Source organism: Lithobates pipiens, unplaced genomic scaffold (genome assembly GCF_037356315.1).
Source record: "Lithobates pipiens isolate NorthernLeopardFrog02 unplaced genomic scaffold, aLitPip1_a1.2 Scaffold_16, whole genome shotgun sequence".
Taxonomy (NCBI): Eukaryota; Metazoa; Chordata; class Amphibia; order Anura; family Ranidae; genus Lithobates; species Lithobates pipiens.
The window spans coordinates 470,687,462-470,714,867 of record NW_027507748.1 but is presented as its reverse complement, the minus strand read 5'-3'; the positions used below and the strand labels follow the sequence as shown (position 1 = coordinate 470,714,867).

The following is a 27,406-nucleotide window of genomic DNA, read 5'->3' as shown; positions in this document are numbered from 1 at the left end:
TTTTAGACTTATGCAAAGCTGCAGGTGAGCGAACCGAAAATAAGAGAAGGGATGGAAATTGTTGAACACCCTACAGATAACCTCTTCCCATGCCAATGTCACAGAAATATGGTGAGCAACACACTTACATTCATGTATATGATGTTGGCAATGCAAAAAAAGTTCCAATGACACAGGTTGAACCACTTTACAGTACAATGTGTATTAACCAGATGTGGACATTGGACAATGCTACACATGCCCCAAATAACTTTTTTTAAATACACAAGGCATGTGTAGAACACTCTCTGTTGCTTTCTCTTTCATTTTCTGGCAATTCAAGCCTGGATTTGTGTGTAAATACACCAGCTACTACAGCTGCTGCTGTCAAAAACAGGCTGACACAGTGTTTATAAAAACTGCTCAGATGCAGGATAATGAGATACAATGTAATATTCATTCATCTGCAGATCAAAGGATTTGACTTTGATCTGTATATTGTGTCAGTTAAAGCAACCTAGCCAAGGAAAACAAGCTTTTTTTTTAGATTACATTTGTTTATATTTATCCCTTATTAACCCTTATTTTATGCTAATCAGCCCTAATTTACTCCTTCTTTCTCTTCTCCCCTAAAGCCAGCCATACATGGATTGGAATTCATCCAGTTCGGCAGAGACCAGATAAATTTCAATCTATGTATGGGCAAGCTGATTGTACACAAGTCAATCTGTTTATCGACTTTTGTTCAACCAGCCTGTCTAGTTTTTCCCAAACAATCAGTGCTGCAGGCTATAGCCCTCAACACTGCTCATGTATTCTGACAGTGAAGAAGGCTCCCCACTGTCAGAATACAATACCAAAGTGGAGAAGGAAAGGGGACTTAGGGCGTTTTCTTTTGTTTAACCTACTGGTTGAACAAAGAAAAGTACATAATGTATGGATAATGCCTAAGCTATTAGTTTCCTGCTGATATTTGTTGGTGTATTTCTATATAATACCCACCAGCATATAAACGTTTTTCCTTTTTATTTAATTTTTTTATTTCGTGTATAAAAAAAAAAGCCTTTATATTTTTCATTGTAAAAGGAGAAGTATGATCAAAGCTCGTTTAACCACCCTTCTCCTGTGGGTCAAAGGAGTGCACTTCGTTCTTCACTCCTGTGACCCAGATTAAGCTGATGGTGGGCCAAAATTAAAGCTCTGCAGGCATCCCCACCAGGGCCGTCTTTAATATAGATTGGACCCTGGGCAAAATTTTTCTTGGGGCCCCCCCATGCAATTTCCCTCTCCACCTACTCTGAGACATACAATAAATAGCAGCTAGACTTAAAATCAGTTTGTATCAGATCAGGCAGCAATTGCGATTGGTTTCCAGCAGTTACAGAATATCATTACTGCTTACCGGCTAGTTGCTAGAGGTTACAGCACACATTACGGCTCACTGATTAATTGCTAGAGGTTACAGCACATCACCTCCTCACAGCAGGGGAGCATGATATACATAGGAATGCCCCCTTTATTTACATATAAATGCTGCCAGCCACAGCTATTTACTTAGTATTGTCGCTCCTATTTACATACTAATGCCGGTTATTTACATGTAAACACAGGGTCTACAGGTGAGTCATCTGCACACAACAATAGGGCAGAGCTGGGCAGCATTAGTACCAGCACTTCATACTGAGATATTGAGACACATTACAGGAATAAAACTTCAAGGGACAAGGGAATTTAAACCTGGATAGTTGGCAAGTATGAGGCAACTGTTTTGGGCCCCACAACAATGACAGGGCCCAGGGCAGCTGCCCCTTTTGCCCTGCCTTAAAGACGGCCCTGATCCCCACAATAATGTTGGGATATGCCTGACCGGCTGCTAGCTCAGCCTCAAAGTGCTTTGCTCCTACCCCCTCCATAGTCCGGCTCTCCAGTGAACACTGAAGGGGCAGAGCACCAGGCTCCCACACTTCTCGTTTAGAACAATTATTTTGAAGTAACACTGATCAATGTAGAAAAAAAAAATTTTTTAGTTTTATTACTTTTTTGGTATATGGATTACAAAAAAAAATTGTGAGACAATATCACCATAAGAAATTATTTTGTTTATCCTTTGTAAAACCACCTTTCACTGCAATTACAGCTGCAATTCTTTTTGGGGATGTCTCTACCTGCTTTGCAAATCTAGAGAGTGAAATGTTTGCCCATTATTCTTTGCAAAATAGCTCAAGCTCTGTCAGATTGGATGGGGAGCGTCTGTGAACAGCAATTTTCAAACGTTGACACAGTGTCTCAATTGGATTTAGGTCTGGATTTTGGCTGGGCCATTCGAACACATGAATATGCTTTGATCAAAACCATTCCATTGTAGCGCTGGCTGTATGTTTAGGGTCCTTGTCCTGCTGGAAGGTGAACCTCCGCCCCCAGTCTCAAGTCTTTTGCAGACTTTAACAGGTTTTCTTCTAAGATTGCTCTGTATTGGGCTCCATACATCTTCCCATCAACTCTGACCAGCTTCCCTGTCCCTACTGAAGAAAGGCATCCCCACAACATGATGCTGCCACCACCACATTTCACGGTGGAGATGGTGTTTTCAGCGTGATGTGCAGTTTTCTTTTTCCATTACACATAGCGTTTTTCTTTTAGGCCAAAAAGTTACATTTTGGTCTCATCTGACCAGAGCACCTTCTTCCACATGTTTGCTGTGTCCGTCACATGGCTTCTTGCAAACCGCAAATGGGAATTCTTATGGCTTTAGTTCAATGGCTTTATTCTTGCCATTCTTCCATAAAGGCAAGATTTGTGGAGTGCACGACTAATAGTTGTCCTGTGGACAGATTCTCCCACCTGAGCTGTGGATCTCTGCAGCTCCTCCAGAATTATCAGGGGCCTCTTTGGCTGCTTCTCTGATCAATGCTTTCCTTGCTCGGCCTATCAGTTCATGTAGATGGCCATGTTGTGGTAGTTTACAGTTGTGCCATACTCTTTCTATTTTCTGATGATGAATTGAACAGTGCTCCATGAGATGTTCAAAGCTTGGGATATTTTTTTTTTTTATAACTTAACCCTGCTTTAAAACTTCTCCACAACTTTATTCCTGACCTGTCTAATGTGTTCCTTGGCCTTCATGATGCTGTTTGTTCACTAAAGTTCTCTAACAAACCTCCTAGGGCTTCACAGAACAGCTGTATTTATACTGAGATTAAATTACACACAGGTGGACTCTATCTACTAATTAGTTGACTTCTGAAGGCAATTGGTAACCCTAGATTTTAGTTAGGGGCATCAGAGTAAAGGGACTGAATACAAATGCACGCCACGCTTTTCAGATATTTATTTGTAAAAAAGTTGCAAAACCATGTATCGTTTCCTTCCACTTCACAATTTTGTGCCACTTTGTGTTGGTCTATCACAGGGATATGCAATTAGTGGACCTCCAGCTGTTGCAAAACTACAGGTCCCATCATGCCTCTGCCTCTGGGTGTCATGCTTGTGGGTGTCAGAGTCTGGCTATGCCTCATGGGACTTGTAGTTCTGCAACTGCTGGAGGTACGCTAATTGCATATCCCTGGTCTATCACATAAAATCCCAATAAAATACATTTACGTTTTTGGTTGTAACATGACAAAATGTGAAAAATTGCAAGGGGTATGAATACTCCCAGATCGTATAGGCATAGGCAGTTATTTTGTAAAGGTGAACTATTCTTTTAACCTCTAAAACTGTCATGACTTGGGCATCCGCTCCCACGAGTTGCAGAGTGACTGACCAGGGCTAGTTGAGGTAACAGTACAGATGGTGGTGAAAGCCAGATTTGAAACTAAAACCCCTATCAGATTTTCTGCTGATTTTTGTCTTCGGATTTACCAAAACCATATAATATGAGGTCAGACCTTAGGAGTTTCAATTTGTATGCAATCAGGCAGGCCCTTGCACTACATGGTTTTGGTAAATCTGCAGACAAAAATCAGTGTGTATAGGGCTTAATTGTTTAGCATGCCAGCTTGCTTAGTGATAATGAGAGCCCTGAGAAAGGGTCAAGGTGCAGAATTTAAGGAATTACCTGGTATTTGCTAGAGCTCCTAGAGGTGGAGCTGTTACATTGCAGGTGATACCCAGGTGATAATCTGACTCACCCAAGCAGGCCTGAGATCTGGACTCACAAGGCAGCAGGTAACACAAGAGAAATAGCAAGGTTGCACCAAATTACTCAGAGCCAAGACGCGCAGCCTTGGAGTGAACATGTACTGGTAACCAGACTGGCTGGAACTCACAGGGAAAACAGATTGATACCTAGAAGCAAGTAACAGATTAAACTGCAAAGAGAGACATGGAGGTGAAGGGAGACAGAATGCAGTCAGGGACATGCTGCAAACATAAGGCAGGAACAGGCTGGGACACACTGAAAATACAAGTCTGGAAGCAGTCTGGGACACATCGGGAACACAAGACTGGAAGCAGTCTGGGACACATCGGGAACACAAGGCTGAAAGCAGGCTTGGACACATCGGGAACACAAGGCTGAAAGCAGGCTGAGAACACAAGTCTGGAAACAGGCTGGGACACTGGGAACACAAGTCTGGAAGCAGGCTGGGACACTGGGAACACAAGTCTGGAAGCAGGCTGGGACACTGGGAACACAAGTCTGGAAGCAGGCTGGGACACTGGGAACACAAGTCTGGAAGCAGGCTGGGACACTGGGAACACAAGGCTGGAAGCAGGCTGGGACACACCGGAAAAACAAGGCTAGAAGTAGGGTGGGACACACCGGGAACACAAGGTTAGAAACAAGCTGGGACACACCAAGAACACAAGGCCAGTGTGTCCCTAGTGTGTTCCCTTCTTTTCCTGTGCCTGATCCAGTGCACAGGAAGAGAAGAGAACACACTAGGGACAAACTGGCCCTGTGTTCCCATTGTGTCCTAGCCTGTTTCCAGAATTGTGTTCTGAACTGAACTCCGCCCCTCCAGCCCTCTGCTCTGCAGCACCTCCCACTCTCTCTCGCAATGTTATTCAGCCATGTACCGCCCCCACCCACCCCTTCTGTTTAAATGGTGTTGTACTGAGACAGTTTTCCCCATGAAAACCGGGGGGGGGGGGGGGGGGGGCGGTTGGAGGGGGTTGTGGTAGACGGCCGAATTAACAATGCAGCGGAGAGTAGGAGAGCTGGAGTGTAGTAGGCTGGAAGGATGGAGTTCCGATCTCAGCCGAGAGCCAGCCAAGAGCCAAGGGAAATGGGTTTTCTGGGGGAAACCGATGTTGGCACAACACCGGTCTGTGAGAGGCAGAGCCAAGGGACTCTACTGCACTGGGGAAACCTGATGTAAGGAGGCACTCCACTGCCTGGGGACACCTGACGTAAGGAAGCACTCTTTTGGGGACACCTGATGCAAGGAAGCACTCCGCTGGGGATGCCCGATATAAGGAGGGACTTCACTGGGGACGCCTGATGTAAGGAGGGACTTTTCTGGGGATACCTGATGTAAGGAGGCACTCCGCTGTGGACACCTGATGTAAGGAGGCACTCCGCTGGGGACACCTGATGTAAGGAGGGAATCTACTGGGGATGCCTGATGTAAGGAGGGACTTTGCTTGGGACGCCTTATGCTTGGAGGGATTCCGCTGGGGACTCCTGATGTAAGGAGAGACTCCACTGGGGACACCTAATATAAGGAGGCACTCCGCTGGGGATGCCTGATGTAAGGAGGGACTCTGCTGAGGAAGCCTGATGTAAGGAGGGAATCTGCTGGGGACACCTGATGGCATCTGGTGGCAGGCGACGTAACGCGCTCGGGGCTCCCACTGATTCTGTATTGTGGTGAGTTTAACTATTTTCATTTTATATGACAATGTAATAATAGAAATAATGGACTTCGATCATCTTGAGACCATAACAACCATGGTGCTGGGATGATTGAAGCGCCAACACCAGGTGTTTGAAGTATCTTTATCTGGTAATGGTTAAACTTTCTGGCATACACATATTTCTATTGTGGTGTAGGATCTGGACCTGCTGTCTGTCCATCCCTCTTTCTTTCCTTTCTTCTCTCTTTTCTTTCTTTCTTTCTTTTTCCCTTCATCCCTCGTTCATCTCAGACTCGGACCACACCCTCTTAAGCCACATCCCCTTTAATCCATGCCCACTATTTAGTTTAAACAACGCCCATTTTTCACTGTGGCACATGCATTTTCCTTTTCCTTCTACACCACGGCTTAAAATGAATGCCCCACCCCTTAATTATAATAAGACTCTGCCCACAAACATAAAAGTGTCCCTATACAGATACCTGTTTTTGACACATTTGAGTGGAACTTTGCCTTGGGACAGTGTTTTCTGTGTAAACCAGTGGCTGCACACAGAGAGAAAGACCTGACATTGGGGCACGCAACAGAGAAATGTTATATTAACGCTGTGAAAACTCCCCTCCAAGGGGGTTGTGTACATGTGAGGTTTTATATCTGTAACTTTTGTAATATGATTTAATATATACATAATGTACATTGTGCAGTAGAGTGGTTTAGGAACTTGTTTTTCTGTTTTCAGCTATGTATAATTTGGGTTCCAAGCTAGAACGTTCTGGTGCAGTCGACAACCATTGTGTTTTGGTCACTTATGTGAAGATATGATCAGTGCATTTGTTGCTGTTGATTTTAAGTTTTTAGTATACTCCTGATCATTGGTTGATATATGTAAATCTTTACACAATTCCAATAGTTTACAATTAAAGAGGTACTAAACTCTGGATGCTGTGTCCAAAAGAAAAAAGGACAGACAGAGGACTCTTGTGGCCTCTCTGAGGCTGATCTTTTCCAAAAGTGAGTACACCCCTCACATTTTTGTAAATATTTTATCATATCTTTTCATGTGACAACACTGAAGAAATTTCACTTTGTTACAATGTAAAGTAGTGAGTGTACAGCTTGTATAACAGTGTAAATTTGCTTTCCCCTCAAAATAACTCAACACACAGCCGTTAATGTTTAAACCGCTGTGAGTACACCCCTAAGTGAAAATGTCCATATGGGCCCAATTAGCCATTTTCCCTCCCCGGTGTCATGTGACTTGTTAGTGTTACAAGGTCTCAGGTGTGAATGGGGAGCAGGTGTGTTAAATATGGTGTTATTGCTCTCACTCTACACATAATAATTATGCTCTACATAAAGACTGCCTAGGCTATAAAAAGATTGCCAAGGCTCTGAAACTGAGCTGCAGCATGGTGGCCAAGACCATACAGCGGTTTAACAGCACAGGTTCCACTCAGAACAGGCCACGCTATGGTCGAACAAAGGAGTTGAGTGCATGTGCTCAGCGTCATATCCAGTGGTTGTCTTTGGGAAATAGACGTATGAGTAGTGATGGCCGAACGGTTCGCCCGGCGGTCGTTTCGCGGCGAATTTCCGACTTTCGCCGTCCGCGGGTTCGAACGCCTTTTTCCGTCGTTCGCCCCGGCGGACTTACGTGTTTAATGTATACAAGAACTTTAACCTTTCGTGACACGTTTATCATGTGTTACAGGACAACCAATTGAGACATGACAGCTCATGGACACTTGGACATTCCCCCTAACCTATAAATACACCCGATCCGGTGGCCATTTTACATTCTTTCTTCTGTCACTGTAGGGAAAGGATCCTGTGTGGAGTAGGGACAGAGAAAACGCTAGCTATTTGGTACACAAAAGTTCTTTTCAGGACTGGTATAGGTGTTAGGTCAGCAGCCTGAGTTTCTTTTGTCAGTTTAGATAAAGGGACAGAGCGCTGTATGCTGCTATTTTAGGGACAGCTCAGCCAGATTAGTCTTTCTTCATCATCATCATCATCATCATCATTAGCTGTTACTATCAGGTCCACAAAAGAGCTGTTCCAGCTAATCGTTCCAGCCTACTCTTTTTTGCCAATTTGTATAGGGACAGGCAGGAAGCAGTGTGTCAGGCAGTGAGGATAATTTTAAAGACTTGCTGTTACTATTAGTTCCACAAAGGTTCTTTTCAGGACTGGTATCAGTGGTACGGTAATAGGCTTGTACACGTATAATATTCTTTCTTCCAAATATAGAAAGAATATTATACTTGACTGCTGCCCTTCTGCTGCAGTCTGCTAATCATTCACAACTCACTTGTTCCACAAAGCTCTTTATCAGGACTGGTAACTTGGTCTGTCTAGGGTGCTACGGTACATAGGCTTGGGTGCGGTACAGTCTGCTGTTCTGTAAGGACCGCTATCGGTCCACAATACATAGGGTTGCCGTGCACTACTGCTGACCGCTGCCCTATACTGCAGCAGTCCTTCAGCGGTATAGGGACTGACGCACAGTCTGCTAAACACTAATACACAACCTGCTTGGTCCACAAAAGTTCTTATAAGGACTGGTAACTTGGTATAGGGTGCTACGGTACATAGGCCTGAGTGCAGTACAGTCTGCTGTTCTGTAAGGACCGCTATCGGTCCACAATACATAGGGTTGCCGTGCACTACTGCTGACCGCTGCCCTATACTGCAGCAGTCCTTCATTGGTATAGGGACTGACGTACAGTCTGCTAATCACTAACACACAACCTGCTTGGTCCACAAAAGTTCTTATAAGGACTGGTAACTTGGTATAGGGTGCTACGGTACATAGGCCTGAGTGCAGTACAGTCTGCTGTTCTGTAAGGACCGCTATCGGTCCACAATACATAGGGTTGCCGTGCACTACTGCTGACCGCTGCCCTATACTGCAGCAGTCCTTCATTGGTATAGGGACTGACGTACAGTCTGCTAATCACTAACACACAACCTGCTTGGTCCACAAAAGTTCTTATAAGGACTGGTAACTTGGTATAGGGTGCTACGGTACATAGGCCTGAGTGCGTTACAGTCTGCTGTTCTGTAAGGACCGCTATCGGTCCACAATACATAGGGTTGCCGTGCACTACTGCTGACCGCTGCCCTATACTGCAGCAGTCCTTCAGCGGTATAGGGACTGACGCACAGTCTGCTAAACACTAACACACAACCTGCTTGGTCCACAAAAGTTTTTATAAGGACTGGTAACTTGGTATAGGGTGCTACGGTACATAGGCCTGAGTGCAGTACAGTCTGCTGTTCTGTAAGGACCGCTATCGGTCCACAATACATAGGGTTGCCGTGCACTACTGCTGACCGCTGCCCTATACTGCAGCAGTCCTTCATTGGTATAGGGACTGACGTACAGTCTGCTAATCACTAACACACAACCTGCTTGGTCCACAAAAGTTCTTATAAGGACTGGTAACTTGGTATAGGGTGCTACGGTACATAGGCCTGAGTGCGTTACAGTCTGCTGTTCTGTAAGGACCGCTATCGGTCCACAATACATAGGGTTGCCGTGCACTACTGCTGACCGCTGCCCTATACTGCAGCAGTCCTTCATTGGTATAGGGACTGACGTACAGTCTGCTAATCACTAACACACAACCTGCTTGTTCCACAAAAGTTCTTATAAGGACTGGTAACTTGGTATAGGGTGCTACGGTACATAGGCTTGAGTGCGGTACAGTCTGCTGTTCTGTAAGGACCGCTATCGGTCCACAATAGATAGGGTTGACGTGCACCACTGCTGACCGCTGCCCTATACTGCAGCAGTCCTTCAGCGGTATAGGGACTGACGTACAGTCTGCTAAACACTAATACACAACCTGCTTGGTCCACAAAAGTTCTTATAAGGACTGGTAACTTGGTATAGGGTGCTACGGTACATAGGCTTGAGTGCGGTACAGTCTGCTGTTCTGTAAGGACCGCTATCGGTCCACAATAGATAGGGTTGACGTGCACCACTGCTGACCGCTGCCCTATACTGCAGCAGTCCTTCAGCGGTATAGGGACTGACGTACAGTCTGCTAAACACTAATACACAACCTGCTTGGTCCACAAAAGTTCTTATAAGGACTGGTAACTTGGTATAGGGTGCTACGGTACATAGGCTTGAGTGCGGTACAGTCTGCTGTTCTGTAAGGACCGCTATCGGTCCACAATAGATAGGGTTGACGTGCACCACTGCTGACCGCTGCCCTATACTGCAGCAGTCCTTCAGCGGTATAGGGACTGACGTACAGTCTGCTAAACACTAATACACAACCTGCTTGGTCCACAAAAGTTCTTATAAGGACTGGTAACTTGGTATAGGGTGCTACGGTACATAGGCTTGAGTGCGGTACAGTCTGCTGTTCTGTAAGGACCGCTATCGGTCCACAATAGATAGGGTTGACGTGCACCACTGCTGACCGCTCACCTATACTGCAGCAGTCCTTCAGCGGTATAGGGACTGACGTACAGTCTGCTAATCACTAACACACAACCTGCTTGTTCCACAAAAGTTCTTATAAGGACTGGTAACTTGGTATAGGGTGCTACGGTACATAGGCTTGAGTGCGGTACAGTCTGCTGTTCTGTAAGGACCGCTATCGGTCCACAATAGATAGGGTTGACGTGCACCACTGCTGACCGCTGCCCTATACTGCAGCAGTCCTTCAGCGGTATAGGGACTGACGTACAGTCTGCTAAACACTAATACACAACCTGCTTGGTCCACAAAAGTTCTTATAAGGACTGGTAACTTGGTATAGGGTGCTACGGTACATAGGCTTGAGTGCGGTACAGTCTGCTGTTCTGTAAGGACCGCTATCGGTCCACAATAGATAGGGTTGACGTGCACCACTGCTGACCGCTGCCCTATACTGCAGCAGTCCTTCAGCGGTATAGGGACTGACGTACAGTCTGCTAAACACTAATACACAACCTGCTTGGTCCACAAAAGTTCTTATAAGGACTGGTAACTTGGTATAGGGTGCTACGGTACATAGGCTTGAGTGCGGTACAGTCTGCTGTTCTGTAAGGACCGCTATCGGTCCACAATAGATAGGGTTGACGTGCACCACTGCTGACCGCTCACCTATACTGCAGCAGTCCTTCAGCGGTATAGGGACTAAGAGTTTTGTCACAGGGTCATTTAAAAAATGACATGCAGAGGAAGAGGCAGGCCCTTCCGCAGGGGTGGTAGGGGTAGGGCAGGAGCAACAGGCTTGAGCCAAAGTGGGAAGTTGCAGAAGGTGCGTTCAATTACTTTAAAGGATGCACCAGACTTGGTTGAGTGGCTCGCTCAGCCTTACTCTTCTGCACCCTCCTCATCCTCTCGATCTGCACCCTCTTCTTCACTCTCTGCTATGTGCACCCCCAAAGACACTACCACCAACAACACGACCACCACCACCACCACCACATACCTTCCGCTTGAGTCACTGGAATTATTTTCCGATCCATATCAAGAGGACATTTCTGATGCGCAGCCACTCTTGGTATTGGATCAGGAAGAGGAGGTAGCAACAAGCGCTACTCAGCAGTCTGACGCCAGTACCCAGATCAGCCCAAGGAGGAGGTTGGTCCCCGGTGTTGCTGCCTACTCTACTTATAGCGGTGGGGAAGGTGACGTTGATGATGACGTGTCTAGTGATGTCACGTGGGTGCCCACAAGAGAGGAAGAGGAGGGGAGTTCAGAGGGAGATATGGACCAGCAGATAGGGAGGAGAAGCAGCAATGACTTACATTGCACAGCAGGGACAAAGCAGACTGCAAATGTATCAGGAGCGAGTCATCGACCATGTACGGTCACATCTGGCGCTCCCAGGACACCGGCACATGGCTCCGCAGTGTGGGCTTTTTTTAACGTGTCCGCTGCTGACAATAGCGTTGCCATCTGCAATCTTTGCAGTCAACGCGTTAGTCGCGGTAAGCCCAATACTCACCTAGGGACGACCGCCTTAAGAAGGCACATGAGCAGCCATCACCGAGCCCAGTGGGAGCAACGGAACACACAAAGCCACACTGCAGGCTCTCACCGTCCAGCCTCGTCTTCTACTTCTCCTTCTCCTCTCTCCTCACAATTGTCCTCCACTCCACCTTCCATCACGCCAAGCTCACATTTTTCTGCAAAAAGGCAGGCTTCCGTGGGCCTAATGTTTGAGCGTAAAAAAATGATGACGCCGGATAACCCTCTTGCCCAACGGTTGGCGGCTGGCTTGTCAGAACTCATAGCCCGCCAACTACTGCCATATAAACTGGTGGACTCGGAGGCCTTTCGCAAATTTGTGGCCATTGGAACACCACAATGGAAGGTCCCAGGAAGGAAGTATTTCTCAGAGAAGGGCATCCCAGAGCTATATGGCCATGTTCAGCGGCAAGTGAATGTATCTCTGGCACACAGTGTCGGTGCCAAGATACATCTGACCACAGACACGTGGTCTAGCAAACACGGGCAGGGAAGGTATATCAGTTTTACTGCCCACTGGGTGAACCTTCTGACGGCCGTCAAGCATGTAACCCGTGGCACCCGTGTAGATTTGGTTTTACCGCCACGGATTGCATGCAGGCCTGACTCTTCTTCTCCTCCTCCTACTCCATCCTCCTCCCTCTCCTCCTCAGCTGCCTCCTCCTTTTCCGCTGCTAGCGTCTCTTCCACTGCACCGCCCAAGCTCCCCAGAACCTATTCCACATGCCAGGTGAGACGTTGCCATGCCGTGCTGCGTCTGTTGTGCCTGGAAGCAAAGAGCCACACTGGCCCGGCACTCCTTTCAGCTTTGCGTTCACAGGCAGATGAGTGGCTAACACCGCTCAATTTGACAGTTGGTAAAGTGGTGTGTGACAACGGTGCCAATCTGCTTAGCGCATTGAAACAGGGCAAAATCACGCACGTGCCGTGCATGGCACACGTCTTAAACTTGGTCGTGCAGCGATTCCTTGTCAAATACCCTGGGGTCCAGGACATCTTGCGGCAGGCAAGGAAAATCTCGGCCCATTTCAGAAGATCTTACACGGCCATGGCTCGCCTTGCTGACATTCAGCGGCGACACCATCTGCCGGTCAGACGTCTTATTTGCGATTGCCCGACGCGATGGAACTCAACCTTCTATATGCTTGATAGGCTGCTCCAGCAGAAACGTGCAGTTAACGTCTACCTGTATGAACTCTGCGAAAGAAACGGTTCTGGGGAGCTGGGTTTTTTTTCACCGCGCCAGTGGCTGCTCATGCGCGACACATGCAGACTTCTGCGGCCATTTGAGGAGATCACCAAACTGGTCAGTCGCAGCCATGGCGCCATCAGTGACATGGTACCTTATGCCTTCTTTCTGGAGCGTGCATTGCGTCGTGTCATTGATCAGGCTGTGGAGGAGCAGGAGCGGGAAGATGAGGAAGTCGCAATGCTGGATGAATTCCCAGGGGGGGCTACTCTATCTGAGACAAGTCAACAACAGGAGTCTGATGAGGAGTCAGAGGAGGATGGTGCCGGGGCGGATGAGCAGGAGCAAGAAGAGCATGCTTTAAACCTTTCTGGGATCCCTGTTGTGCGAGGATGGGGAGAGGAGAATGAAGAGGACGACATTATCCTGGATGATGAGCAGGAGCCAGGCCACCACACCGCTTCCACTTTAGTGCAAATGGGGGCCTTCATGCTCCAGTGTTTTAATAGGGACCCCCGTATAAAAAGCATGAGGGTCAAGGACCAGTACTGGGTGGCAACGTACTTAGACCCCCGGTACAAACACAAAATGGCGGAAATGTTACCGCCGTCGCAGAGGGCTGTCAGAATGCAGCACTTCCAGGCCTTGCTTCGAGAAATGCTGCATTCTGCTTTTGCGTGCGCTGGCAGAGGAGCAATTCCCACTCCCAGAGAAGGATTTGCGGGTACCAATCCAACAGCGCCTGCAAGAAGAGGCCGGTTTGAAGATGTGTTGGTGACTTCGGATATGAGGTCATTCTTTCAGCCGACCCATCGACAGGTGTCATCCGGATCCAGCATCAGGGAACGCCTAGACCGTCAGGTGTCCGACTACATTGGGTTAACGGCCGATGTGGACGCTCTGAGGAGTGATGAACCCCTAGACTACTGGGTGGGCAGGCTTGACCTCTGGCCAGAGCTTGCCCAATTTGCAATCGAACTGTTGGCTTGCCCCTCATCCAGTGTCCTGTCCGAAAGGACGTTCAGCGCAGCAGGGGGGATTGTGACCGATAAGCGTACTCGCCTAGCTCACCACAGTGTTAACTACCTCACATTTCTAAAAATGAATGAGGCATGGATCTCGGAGGAATTCAACACATGTGATCAGTAGACCATGTATATGTCTATAAACAATTTTTGGAATCAAGCACACAGACCTTCTTAATTCATTTGGCTCACTTCCCTGACCCAAAAAAGCACACCGTACTATATGCCCCTACCCTCCTCTTTGAAGAGGTTGAGCGGTGTCATATTTCTACTGGGGCTGCTTATTATGAGGGGTTCCCACCATCCCTGTGCTGTGCTGACTTCCTCCTGGGTGTTCTTATTATGAGGGGCTCCCACCATCCCTGTGCTGTGCTGACTTCCTCCTGGGGGTTCTTATTATGAGGGGATCACACCATCCCTGTGCTGTGCTGACTTCCTCCTGGGGCTGCTTACGGTGCTGCTGTCAGCGCTGTATGTCACGGAGCTGCTGTCAGCGCTGTATGTCACGGAGCTGCTGTCAGCGCTGTATGTCACGGAGCTGCTGTCAGCGCTGTATGTCACGGAGCTGCTGTCAGCGCTGTATGTCACGGAGCTGCTGTCAGCGCTGTATGTCACGGAGCTGCTGTCAGCGCTGTATGTCACGGAGCTGCTGTCAGCGCTGTATGTCACGGAGCTGCTGTCAGCGCTGTATGTCACGGAGCTGCTGTCAGCGCTGTATGTCACGGAGCTGCTGTCAGCGCTGTATGTCACGGTGCTGCTGTCAGCGCTGTATGTCACGGAGCTGCTGTCAGCGCTGTATGTCACGGAGCTGCTGTCAGTGCTGTATGTCACGGAGCTGCTGTCAGCGCTGTATGTCACGGAGCTGCTGTCAGCGCTGTATGTCACGGAGCTGCTGTCAGCGCTGTATGTCACGGTGCTGCTGTCAGCGCTGTATGTCACGGAGCTGCTGTCAGCGCTGTATGTCACGGAGCTGCTGTCAGCGCTGTATGTCACGGAGCTGCTGTCAGCGCTGTATGTCACGGAGCTGCTGTCAGCGCTGTATGTCACGGAGCTGCTGTCAGCGCTGTATGTCACGGTGCTGATGTCAGTGCTCTGTATTACGGTGCTGCTGTCAGTGCTCTGTATCTCCTGCACCCTCTTGTTTGCCTACCCTGGTCCCTGACCTTCCCTCTCCTCCATTGCCTTCATTAGCTCCATAGTCCTGAATTGTCAGAACAATTTCCCAAATAAAAAAAAAATGCTTGTAGTTATCGATCCCAAATTCACCTCATACATGTATTATGCTATTGTCCAGGTGGTGGGACTACGTGCTACCCCCTAATAATTACCCCGTGGCCGCAAATTCGACCTAAAGGTTTGCGAAATTCGCCTCCCATTGAAGTCAATGGAGCCCGCGGCGAACGGTCGTTTTCGCGAACGTTTGTGTCCGTTCGCGTTTCGCGTTCGCGAAACGTCCCGTCGGAAGTTCGTCCATCACTACGTATGAGTGCTGCCAGCATTGCTGCAGAGGTTGAAGGGGTGGGGGGGTCAGCCTGTCAGTCACACACTGCATCAAATTGGTCTGCATGGCTGTCGTCCCAGAAGGAAGCCTCTTCTAAAGATGATACACAATAAAGCCCACAAACAGTTTGCTGAAGACAAGCAGACTAAGGACATGGATTACTGGAACCATGTGCTTTGGTCTGATGAGACCAAGATAAACTTAAATGGTTCAGATGGTGTCAAGTGTGTGTGGCAGCAACCAGGTGAGGAGTACAAAGACAAGTGTGTCTTGCCTACAGTCAAGCATGGTGGTGGGAGTGTCATGGTCTGGGGCTGCATGAGTGCTGCCGGCAGTGGGGATCTAAAGTTTATTGAGGGCACCATGAATGCCAACATGCACTGTGACATACTGAAGCAGAGCGTGATCCCCTCCCTTCGGAGACTGGGCCACAGGGCAGTATCCCAATATGATAACGACCCCAAACAAACCTCCAGGATGACCACTGCCTTGCTAAAGAAACTGGGTAAATGTGATGGACTGGCCAAGCATGTCTCCAGACCTAAAGCCTATTGAGCAGCTGTGGGGCATCCTGAAACGGAAGGTGGAGGAGCGCATTCACCAGCTCTGTGATGTCGATATGGAGGAGCGGATGAGGACTCCAGTGGCAACCTGTGAAGCTATTATGAACTCCATACCCAATAGGGTTAAGTCAGTGCTGGAAAAAAATGGTGGACACACAAAATATTGACACTTTGGGCCCAATTTGGACATTTTCACTTAGGGGTATACTCACTTTTGTTGCCAGCGTTTTAGAAATGAATGGCTGTGTGTTGAGTTATTTTGAGGGGACAGCAAATTTACACTGTTATGCAAGCTATACATGCACTACTTTGCATTGTAGCAAAGTGTAATTTTTTTCACTGTTGTCACATGAAAAGATATAATAAAATATTTACAAAAATGTGAGTGGTGTATTCACTTTTGTGAGATACTGTACCATGCCTTGTTCTACACTGTTTCCATGTGTGAAGTTGGTCATCTTGGTAGAGACAAATCTCACTCCAAATTGTGCAAGACTAGCTGCCAGAGGTAGCAGTTTTTTAGATTCACACTGCAGACATACAGCTATGAGGCTGTATGCACAGTAGTGCCTAGGCACACTCACATACTAGGAAGTGTTCTGATCTGAAAAATATTTCAGGGTACTGCTTAGATTAAAATTTATATTTGTAGATGTTCCATGAAACGTATTAAACCTCACAGTGTGAGTTTAGTTCTACTTTAAGTTGATGTAATAATAAATAATCTGTATCTCTTGCAGGTGAAGGATGAGCTTTGACTACATATTGGTCTTATGCTTTTACAGACTTGGACTTCCTTTATTACACAGTATTATGTGAATTACGTGAGATTTTTTCTAAATAAACTTTAAAGTGATTTGCTACTTTTTAATGATAAATCTTTTAATAATAAAAACAGAGCTATAATAAATTGGTCTTTTTTTTCTATACCCTGTTTTGAATTGTAATTTCTCAGTGGATGATTTGTCTTTTTAGAATTAAAATGGCAAGCATGAGTTGACTCACCCAAAGAAAGTTTCGTTTTCTGCAAGTTGTGATGAAGTATAGTGGTCAGTTTACTCGAAAGTGATATTTTAGTTAATACCTGGAGCCTACTGATCTAAGTCACCTGCTAGCTTCCTATTTCTGTTGGGGACTCCATTGGCAAGACAATTATGGCTTTTTCACCTAGAAAATCAAATAATCATTGGGAATTAATGCCACCAAAAGAAAGTTTTGATGCCCCAAACCAACGTGTGTATCACTTTGATAATATAAGTGATGAGTAAATTATTGCTCAGTCAATAGGTCCATAGTTTAAATGTGGAAAAAGTAGTTGGTAGTTTAAAATGGTTGTAAAGGTTCAGGTTTTTGAAAATAACAAACATGTTATACTTGCCCTGCGCAATAGTTTTGTAGTTAGCATCCCTGAACCTTCCCTTTGGGAGTCGTCCACTCCCCCCCCGCGCTGTATGCTCCTCCTCTCCCATGCCTGCTCCGATTGCAAGTACTTGCTATAGACGTAAACGTGCGTGCTTGATCCCGGTAAACCGGTAGGCATCATTTTAAAGCACATTTATTCAGTAACCTTTTATTTTACTATTATATTATATTATTATTTAAATTAAAGCTGCAATGTGTGTTTATTTAGTATCCTAACGTGTGTGTTCTCCAAGACTAGCACATCTCCTGTGTAAATCCTCTGTGGCTCTTTTTCCTTCTTTAACAAGCTGATCACCTAATACAATTTTTTCTACTCTGTTTCTCTATGTGTCAGCATCTAGGCGAAATCAGCAAAAAATGCAGAAATTTACAAACCAAATCTAAATTTGTTGTTCTGTGTGAAATGTTTAATCTGCAAAAAAGTTAATGGATTTGTATGTGCAGTGCTCTGCAGATGTACAGACAAAATAAGATAGGACGATGGATTGCATTTCAGAGTGTTCTCACGCTTATAAAGACAGAAACCTCTAAGTCCCCACCACTCTGCCAGTTACTACACTTTTTGGTACTCTGGAAACTTGCCCGTTCCCTTTTGCCCTTCCTAATAGGATCCTGATCCAGCCCAAAGTAAATCTGGTTCTACATTTATTGAGTGATCATTCACACAAATGTACTGCAGAAACATTTTTCCTTAAAGTGGAACAACTAATTTCAGCAACCTTTTCCCCTTTTGTTCCTCCCCCACCTCTTACAAAATTGGAAAAAATTAGGGCTGTGGAAATTAAAGATTAATTCCTCAATTAATGGATTAATTTTTTTAAACAATCAAAATTCTTTCGATCGGTACTCACCTCTCTGCCAGCTTCCGGATCTTCAGGAAGTTCCATCGGAGATCCGGTGACGTCATGGACATCGACATCACTGGACTCCTCCACCCTTCCCCTTGTGCCTCCTTCTAACAAAGGGAAGGGGGAGGAGTCCAGTGATGTCAAAGTTCTGATTGAACGTAATGCGTACGGGGGAGGAGCTACGCATGACGTCACCCACTGCTGCCCTATGGAACTAACACAATTGTTGGCTTTACATGCTGTGTTTTTATCATCTTTATGTGAGTAGTTTGTGTTTGAACACAAAAATGTAATCTTATACATAAGCAGTGAGCACTTAGATCTTTCCTTTCTACCCATAACTTGGCATCCTTGCTAAGATCTAAGGAGATGTGAAAGAAGTTTATGGTCCATGTTAATCTTTTTGATACCCGCTTGCATGACCACCTGTTTGCTCAGGGGTCCATGCCATAAGGTGAGAGTGATAAGTTAAAAATTTAAATTACTTACGTCAGTGCTACAGTTTGAATTTAAAACATATTTTTGTGAACTGTGAAGTTAAGTCATGGATTGTGGAAACTAACTGTGTTGGGTGATTGTATATAGTGTATACCACATATACCACTGACTAATGCAGAGTTGCAATGCTTGAAGATCAGCTAAAAGTAGTTGGATCTGTATGTGCGTTATAATTAATTAAAAAAATCTATTAATCGAACACGAAAATTTTAATCAGTAACAGCCCTAGAAAAAATGTGTTATCATTTTTACCCTTTTTGTGCTGCAGGACAGCACTTCCTGTACCACAGTCTACCTCCCTGAATTACTACATCAAATGTATTCCAGGAGGTAGTGTGTTACCAAGGGCACAAACACCACAAGATTCAGCGCATGTGCACATCGCTGTAACTGTGCAGTGTATCTGCACATACGTTGGGAGATTCATGTGCACAAATGCCAAAGGCTTCTATAGTGCCCATGTAACAAAAAACTGTCAGTGTCTGTACCCATGCCTAAAAAATCCCCCATCCATGCGCAGATGTGCCATCAATCTGTCAGGTCCAAAATACCATCAGAGACCGGCGGTGCATCTGTGCACGTACCAGATTTGGAAAGAAGGCAGTGCAGAAGAGGGGCACAGGAAAGGGAATGGTGTGACAGTGAAGTTCTGCTTTAGGCCCCATTCACACCCGTGCATAGCGTTTTCAGCCAGAAAGTCACACCGCAGTTTGTACTGTGTTTTTGCCGCAATTTTGTACAGGTCAATATGTCCCCAATGTAAAAAGCAGAAAAATGCCCAAATCTGCCTAAAAAAAAAAGTTCAAGAACTTGTTTGAGCTTCAGGTGTTTTGGAGCTTCTGGCTTCAGGTGTTCTTTTAGAGTGGAGATGTGAATCCTCTCCATAGAAAATAATTGATTTTTTTTTTCCCCTCCAGTGTTTTGTAGCTTCAGGCTTCGCGCTACAAAACGCTCAGGTGTGAATGGGGCCTTAAGCATATTGGTGCAGCACAGATTCATATTTATACAGAATAGCAGCCCAATCACCTTTCCAGTGCCCCTGGGTTACAGTGTACAGTAACACACTACCGCTGTTCTGCTGAAAATGTTGCAGGAGCAATTTGTGGTCTGCTGTGATGTTAGGCAGCGCATCCAAATAAAAAGGGAGCCTCCACGTATCACACTATTAAGGTTTGGTGTGAACGGGCCCTATAATAGGATTTCTAGTATTCGCAAATCAAATACAACTGAGCTTGGTAATAGTTTGGTTACAAGAGAAAGCCACCAGCCTGTGTTTGTCACTGTTGTTAGATTTAACTGTCCAGGCTCTGTCAGGAACATTATTTAACTTCATAATTTATTGTAGCTTTGAGCTAAATAATATTACTTTACCCATGTGTTTTAAAAGTGCAATCGCCACAATTGTGCTTCTCTTGCTTTCCTACTAGAAACTGGCCACACTAAGCAGGAGAACACACTGTGGTCAGTTCTCTAGCTGTGCTAGGAACTCATGCTGCTCTCCTCCATCACATGGGTTGGTCACATGGGTTGATGTCACATGGGGACTATGACATCGTAAGGGGGCGGGGTCACCATGTGACCAACCCATGTGACATATACCATGTGACACCGCCCCATTGTCACTATATAAGTGGCCGCACAGCGCGGCTCTGCCATTCCGGCCGGAGAGAGCGACGTGTCAACATCTCCTGGAGAAGGAGAAGAAGAAGAACAAGAAGAAGAACGGAAGGCGACCGGAAGGCGACAGCGGCGACAGAAGACCGGGCCACCGCCTGCAAAAGAGCTATAAGAAGGCGCGGTGGCCCGGTAGAAGAACCGAAGAGGGGGACAAGACCCCCGAAGTCGGGAGAAGAGGCCGGAGGCGGGGAGGAAGAAAGCCGGACTCCTCCGCTAGCAAAAGAGCTACGAGAAGACCCCCGAAGACGGAAGACCCCCGGAGCTGTGCAATAAAATATTTTATCTCGTGTGTTGTGGTTTTTTTTTGGGTATTTTTATTTTACAGGTGAATGGGTAGGGGTACATTGTACCCCATACTCATTCACATAGGGTGGGGGGGCCGGTATCCGGGGGCCCCCTTATTAAAGGGGGCTCCCGGATTCCGATAAGCCCCCCGCCCGCAGACCCCGACAACCAACGGCCAGGGTTGTCGGGAAGAGGCCCTTGTCCTCATCAACATGGGGACAAGGTGCTTTGGGGTGGGGGGGCCGCGCGGCCCCCCCTTCCCCAAGGCACCCCCCATGTTGAGGGCACACGGCCTGGTACGGCTCGGGAGGGGGGGCGCGCTCGCTCGCCCCCCTTTCCTAGCCGGCCGGGTAGCGTGCTCGGACAAGGGTCTGTTGTGGACTTTGGGGGGACCCCCACGCCGATTTTTTTCGGCGTTGGGGTTCCCCTTTAAGTACATACCAGGCGGCGGGGCCCGCGACGTCTCCTTCGCGGGCCCCGCCTACCTGGAGACGCGCTCGAAATGAGCAGACTTTCCTCCGAGCGGGAACAGTTTGCTCATTTCGAAAGTGGCCTACACACGGGCGGACTGTCCGCTCAAACCAAGTTTCAGCGGACAGTTTTTCGGAATTTCCAAAAAACTTTGTTCGTCAAACTGTCCGCTGAAACTGTCCGCTGAAGCCCCACACACGAGCGGACTGTCCGCTGAAACACTGTTCAGCGGACAAAGTTGAGCGAACAGTCCGTCCGTGTGTACGCGGCCTTACCGAACGCAGGTAAACGTGTGGTATGCAGTATTGCCTTACTATGCCATTTTATTTTTTTAAAGTGATTGTAAACACAATAAAAAAATTACAAAAATGTTTATTTTTCCTTTTGGGATAAAAGTTTTACATGAAAAAATAAAAGCTGATAAATTAAAGCATCCCTCTTAGTGTTAAATGGTTTGTCTTAGCCATGTAAACTTATACATTCTGCTGGAGAGCTTGTGCTTTTGAAAAACAACAGGCTTGCGGTGTCATGGTTATGCAGTGATCTTCCTGTGTTTGTTTACCTCCCCTCATGTGTTCAGACTAAGAGGCCAGCCACTTCCACCTGGTGGTTTTTATAACCTCTCCTCTAAGCATGGCTGCACCCCAGGCCCTATCAGAGAGCCCTATATTAACCTGTGCACTGCAGGCCATCAGTGCTGATCAACCATTGTGTATTCCTTTGTGTGTTAGCTTCCTGTTACCTGCCGTGTGCTCTTCTACTGTTTTCCGTTACCGACTTTGGCGTGTCTTTGACTATCCCTGTTTGCCTGTGATCCTGACCTTTTGGCGTGTCCCAGACTATTCTTGTCTGCTTGTGGCCCCGACCTTGGCTTTGTCCCTCACCATCCCTATCCTCCTGTTGCCTACTGTGGGCGTGAGCTGGGGGACCCTGGGGGTCGCGACCTGGAGCCAGTTGCAGCCAAATCCATCCTCACCAGTAGAGGCGCTGGTGAACACCTGCTGGCTCTTAGACTCCGCGCCCCAGGGAATCTTACGCTCTAACCCCAGTGGAATCTGTCCCCCGTCTGCAGCAGTCAGCCGTAGGGTCCACAACCTTGCGGTGCACTCCTGATCCCTACGGTGTGCACCTGTCACCTCGCCTCAAGGTGACCTGACATACGGGCTGGATCACCAGATGAAAATAGAAGAAAGAAAGCCTAAAAAAAGAAATGTGTATAGCCATCACATCTAAGACTTGGTAAGCTGCAATATAATAAATGTTTCCTTTTGGAATTAATACTGTTTTAACATCCTCTTACTGCAGCTGAAGTTTGCTTTAAAGGCTTCACCAAAACAGATTGAAGCTTCCTGCAGGCTTGAACATACTTTTTTTTAAAATGAGCTGTATACCTTACTACTACAACTGAAAGCCGTATTTATAGGGTTTTAATATTTGTTGACAAGCCAAAAACAATTGAGACACAAATAGATGTTATATTCGATAAAGCATCAGAAGAATTCATAGAAGGCAGGCACGGATATGCCGCGGATATGCTGAAGAGGGGGACAAGACCCCCGAAGTCGGAAGAAGAGGGCGGTGGCGAAGAAGAAAGCTGGGCTCCTCCGCTAGCAAAAGAGCTAGCAGAAGATAGTGGAGGAGTCCGGCGAGAAGACCCTCGAAGACGGAAGACCCCCGGAGCTGTGCAATAAACTATTTTAACCCTTGTGTGTTGTGTTTTTTTTTTACAGGTGAATGGGTGGGGGTACATTGTACCCCATACTCATTCACATAGGGTGGGGGGCCGGTATCCGGGGGCCCCCTTATTAAAGGGGGCTCCCGGATTCCGATAAGCCCCCCGTGCAGACCCCTTGTCCTCATCAACATGGGGACAAGGTGCTTTGGGGTGGGGGGGCTGCGTGGCCCCCCTTCCCCAAGGCACCCCCCATGTTGAGGGCACGCGGCCTGGTACGGCTCTAGAGGAGGGGGCGCTCGCTGGTCCCCCCCCTTTCCTGGTCGGCCGGGTAGCGTGCTCGGACAAGGGTCTGATGTGGACCTGGGGGGACCCCCACACGATTTTATCGGCATTGGGGTTCCCCTTTAAGTCCATGCCAGGTGTCGGGGCCAGCGACGCATCCTTCGCGGGCCCCGCCTACCTGGAGACGTGCTCAAAATGAGCGGACTTTTCTCCGGCGGGAAAAGTCCATTCATTTCAAAAGTACGGCAGACTGGCATACACACGGCCGGATTGTCCGCCGAAATACAAGTCCGGCGGGAAGATTGGAGTGCAAAACTACTTTCTAAGTCCACCGTACTTTCGGGTCAAAAAAGTCCACCGGAGGCTACACACGGGGGGATTGTCCGGCGGACTTGAGTTTATTTGTGTGATTGTTTGATCGTGTGTTCGCGGCAATACTCTCACAGTCTGTCTGGAAGTAAATGCACAGACCAATTTACAAAGCTCACCTTGTACTTTGCATTCAGGGGTGAATACTAAATTAGCTTTTATATAAAAAAAGGAATGCTTGGGCCCTAGGTATTGTGGTCAGTTATCAAATCGCATGTTTCAGATTGAATCTCTGCAGATTTTAAAGTTAGCATAAATCCTGTACTTAAAGACTGACAAGCATCTTTTACCTTTGATTGAGGGCATTTTTGCCTTTTGTGAAGAGATGAATTTAAAAAAAAATTTATCTCTTACAAGTGTACCTAAAGGAATTAGAGGAAAATGTCATTCTGTCTTAGAATCAATGCAATAATGGGGGTTATTTACGAAAGGCAAATCCACTTTACGCTGCAAATGCACTTGAAAGTGCACTGAAAGAGCACTTGGAAATGCAGTCACTCTAAATCTAAGGGGTTGATCTGAAATGAGTAGAAGCTCTGCTGATTTTATCATCCAATCATGTTATTTTTCTTGCGTGTCCCCCTTGGATCTACAGTGGATTTACTTCCAAGTGCACTTGCAGTGCAAAGCGGATTTTCCTTTAGTAAATGTGTTTATATCAATAAAATGCATTAGTGTTTGGCATAATGGCAAAGAGTAATGGATCAAGTTCTACAAACATTTACATGCCCAGTGTTATCCAGGTATTGTTGCTATAAATGTAATAAAGGCAGATGACAGCATATACTGTTTGAATTGAGTGCACAGTATATCTTTATAAGACTTTTTTCCAAACCTTTATTACAGAACACTCTCCTTCATAAGTGGGAAAACAGCATTTTGTCTGCTCTGCCAAAACAATGCGCAAACACTACCTAATAGAGTTAACGTATACATCTAGTTTGACTGTACATCCTAGATAACATTTCCCAAGAATCAGCTGGTATGATACCTTACCTATACAGTCTATTCACTTTTGGCAAGGCTGGTTCACATGTCAGCAGCCTATAGACATTAAACTTTTGGTGAATCAGAGACAAAATATTCCACTTCTTCTCCAATATCTAAACTATTTTGGGACTTAAAAATAGTGGAAGAGTTCCGTAACTACTATTTGAAGTTGTATAATCTGCCCCCTCTGGGTGGGCCCAGGCCTCATCTCATTCTTAGGAGTCTGTGAAACTGCCTTACCTACACTCTCCACTTAGGAGTCAGAAGACTTAGACCTTCCCTTAGATAGGTGGAATTCGTTTAGGCCATTAAAGGGTTGAAAACTGGAAAGTGTCTGGGACCAGATGGCTTTACATCCCACTTCTATAAATCATTCACCCTGAGTTTGGCGCTGACCATGTGTCAGGCCTTTAATTTGGTAGCTGACTATCATCTGTTCCCACCTGGTCGAGGTCCCCCCTACACCCAGTTAGGACTTGTCCAGTTGTGGCAGTTACAGACCCATTTTTTTTTACTGAATATAGACTTAAAACTCTATTCTAAGATTATTGCTAATTGGCTTTCATCCACTTCTAGCCAAATTGATCCATAATGGCCAAGTGGGTTTTGTCCATGGGTGAGAGGCCAGAGACAACACATCTATAACCATTTATCTCATCTCTTATGCCCAGCAACATGATATCCCTGCCTGTTTGTTATTGTTTGACCACAATAAAGCATTTGATTGGGTTAACGGGTTAACTGGCAGTTATTATGCCTTTTGCTGGAACAGATTGGCCTAAGTTCTTAGTTCGTCACTAAAATTATGTCTTTGTATTCTGCCCCTTCTGCCTCAGTCCTGGCCAGTGGTATCAGGTCTGTCCTCTTCTCTTTAAAATGGGACCAGACAGGGATGCCCAATGTCCCTTGTTTGTGATCCTTATTGAACACTATGGCTTAGTACACAGGCCAAATGTGCTGCCAGAGCATACTGCAGTCGGTCTGACAGAAGGAACGGAACTACTAATGTGTACCAGGCTTTAGCTCTATTAAAGGGATCCACACCCCATCCTCACATTATAAACTCTCTTTATAGCAGATGATCTCCTAGTATACACCCATCAACCTCACATCAGTATCCCCTCCCGCCTCGCACAATTTCATCGCTTTGAAAGTTATAGCAATTTTAATAATACTTATTTTAATCATTTTAATAATACCAACTATCCCCCCTGCAGGTTTTTTTGTGGACACCGTGATCTCTCTCTATCTATTTTCTCTGGCATAAACAGTTCTCCAGGTTGTGGAATAATACCCTTTGTACTATGAAAACCCAAGGTATCATTCTGAAGCAATCTTGTCCTGCTTGTTAGGCTGGGTCCCCAGGCCTATCCTCAAAGCTTCCAGCCAGGTTGAGTAGGACATGTCACCTGTTGACTTCAGAGCTTTGTCCCAGGGGGAATGGGGTGGTTTGTGGCTCATTCCTGACACTTTCACCTCTTACCAATGCATGGGATCAATGGGACCAGCAAGGCAGGGACGCTGTGGGACCAGGAAGGCTGGAACGATGTGGGACAGGAAGGAGGAGAGAGGGGAGAGTTCACTCCCCCAAAGCTCATTCAGACATCCTTTGAACTGCTTTGAAGTTCCCATCCACTCAACCCCTTCCAAGGCACAGCATTGGCTACACGCTGGGGGTTGTAGGTGGGCACAGGGGGTGGAGTACTGAGCAAGTCTTAGCTTCGCTAGCTGCCTGGGGGTCAGAGAAATAGCCTTGGGACTTTAGATGAGGTGAGAGAGGTTTAGCCAATGTTCACAGCGAACACTGAAACTAAATCTATTTATTCATTTCAAAATGTTATGTAACAGAGTGGGGCAACAACAATGATTGTGAGTTACCCGGCATAATAGCCAATGCACACAACACAGATGAAAGTAAATATACAAAGATTTATTACAAGTGTTAAACATAAATGAGCAACAATAAAACTTGAAAGTTGCTAGGTCACTAAATACACATACACAATAAGAAAATAAAATATACATACATATGGACAAGGAAGTATGTAAACATAATGCAGACATCAATAATACCCAGCATGCACCTGCATAAAAGAAGCATCAATAAAGCCCTATACATTTCACAAGTAGTGATGGACGAACTTCCGACGGGACGTTTCGCGAACGCGAAATGCGAACGGACCCAAACGTTCGCGAAACCGAACGTTCGCCGCGGGCCCCATTGACTTCAATGGGAGGCGAACTTTGCAAACCTTCATGTCGAATTTGCGGCCACGTGGTAATTATTAGGGGGTAAAACGTAGTCCCACCATCTGGACAATGACATAATACATGTATGAGGTGAATTTGGGATCGATAACTACAAGCATTTTTATTTTATTTGGGAAATTGTTCTAACAATTCAGGACTATGGAGCTAATGAAGGCAATGGAGGAGAGGGAAGGTCAGGGACCAGGGTAGGCAAAGAAGAGGGTGCAGGAGATGATCACCAGCAGCGTGACATACCGGAATGACACATGCACCGTGATAGAGGCATCTGACAGCAGCACCGTAATACAGAGCACTGACAGCAGCACCGTGACATACAGCGCTGACAGCAGCACCGTGACATACAGCGCTGACAGCAGCACCGTGACATACAGCGCTGACAGCAGCACCGTGACATACAGCGCTGACAGCAGCACCGTGACATACAGCGCTGACAGCAGCACCGTGACATACAGCGCTGACAGCAGCACCGTGACATACAGCGCTGACAGCAGCACCGTGACATACAGCGCTGACAGCAGCACCGTGACATACAGCACTGACAGCAGCACCGTAAGCAGCCCCAGGAGGAAGTCAGCACAGCACAGG

At 46.6% G+C, this 27,406-nt stretch overlaps 1 protein-coding gene across 1 annotated transcript in view; it reads left to right on the top strand.

The window, feature by feature from the left end:
- POGLUT2 (protein O-glucosyltransferase 2) overlaps positions 1-16,956 on the top strand; it is a 130,471-nt gene extending 113,515 nt beyond the window's left edge. The window contains exons 9-10 of the mRNA XM_077482921.1: positions 7-111; positions 16,774-16,956. Of these exons, the coding sequence (XP_077339047.1) occupies positions 7-111; positions 16,774-16,791 (123 nt within the window). The 3' untranslated portion in view covers positions 16,792-16,956. The remainder of the gene's footprint in view (positions 1-6; positions 112-16,773) is intronic.
- The last annotated feature ends 10,450 nt before the right edge of the window (positions 16,957-27,406 follow it).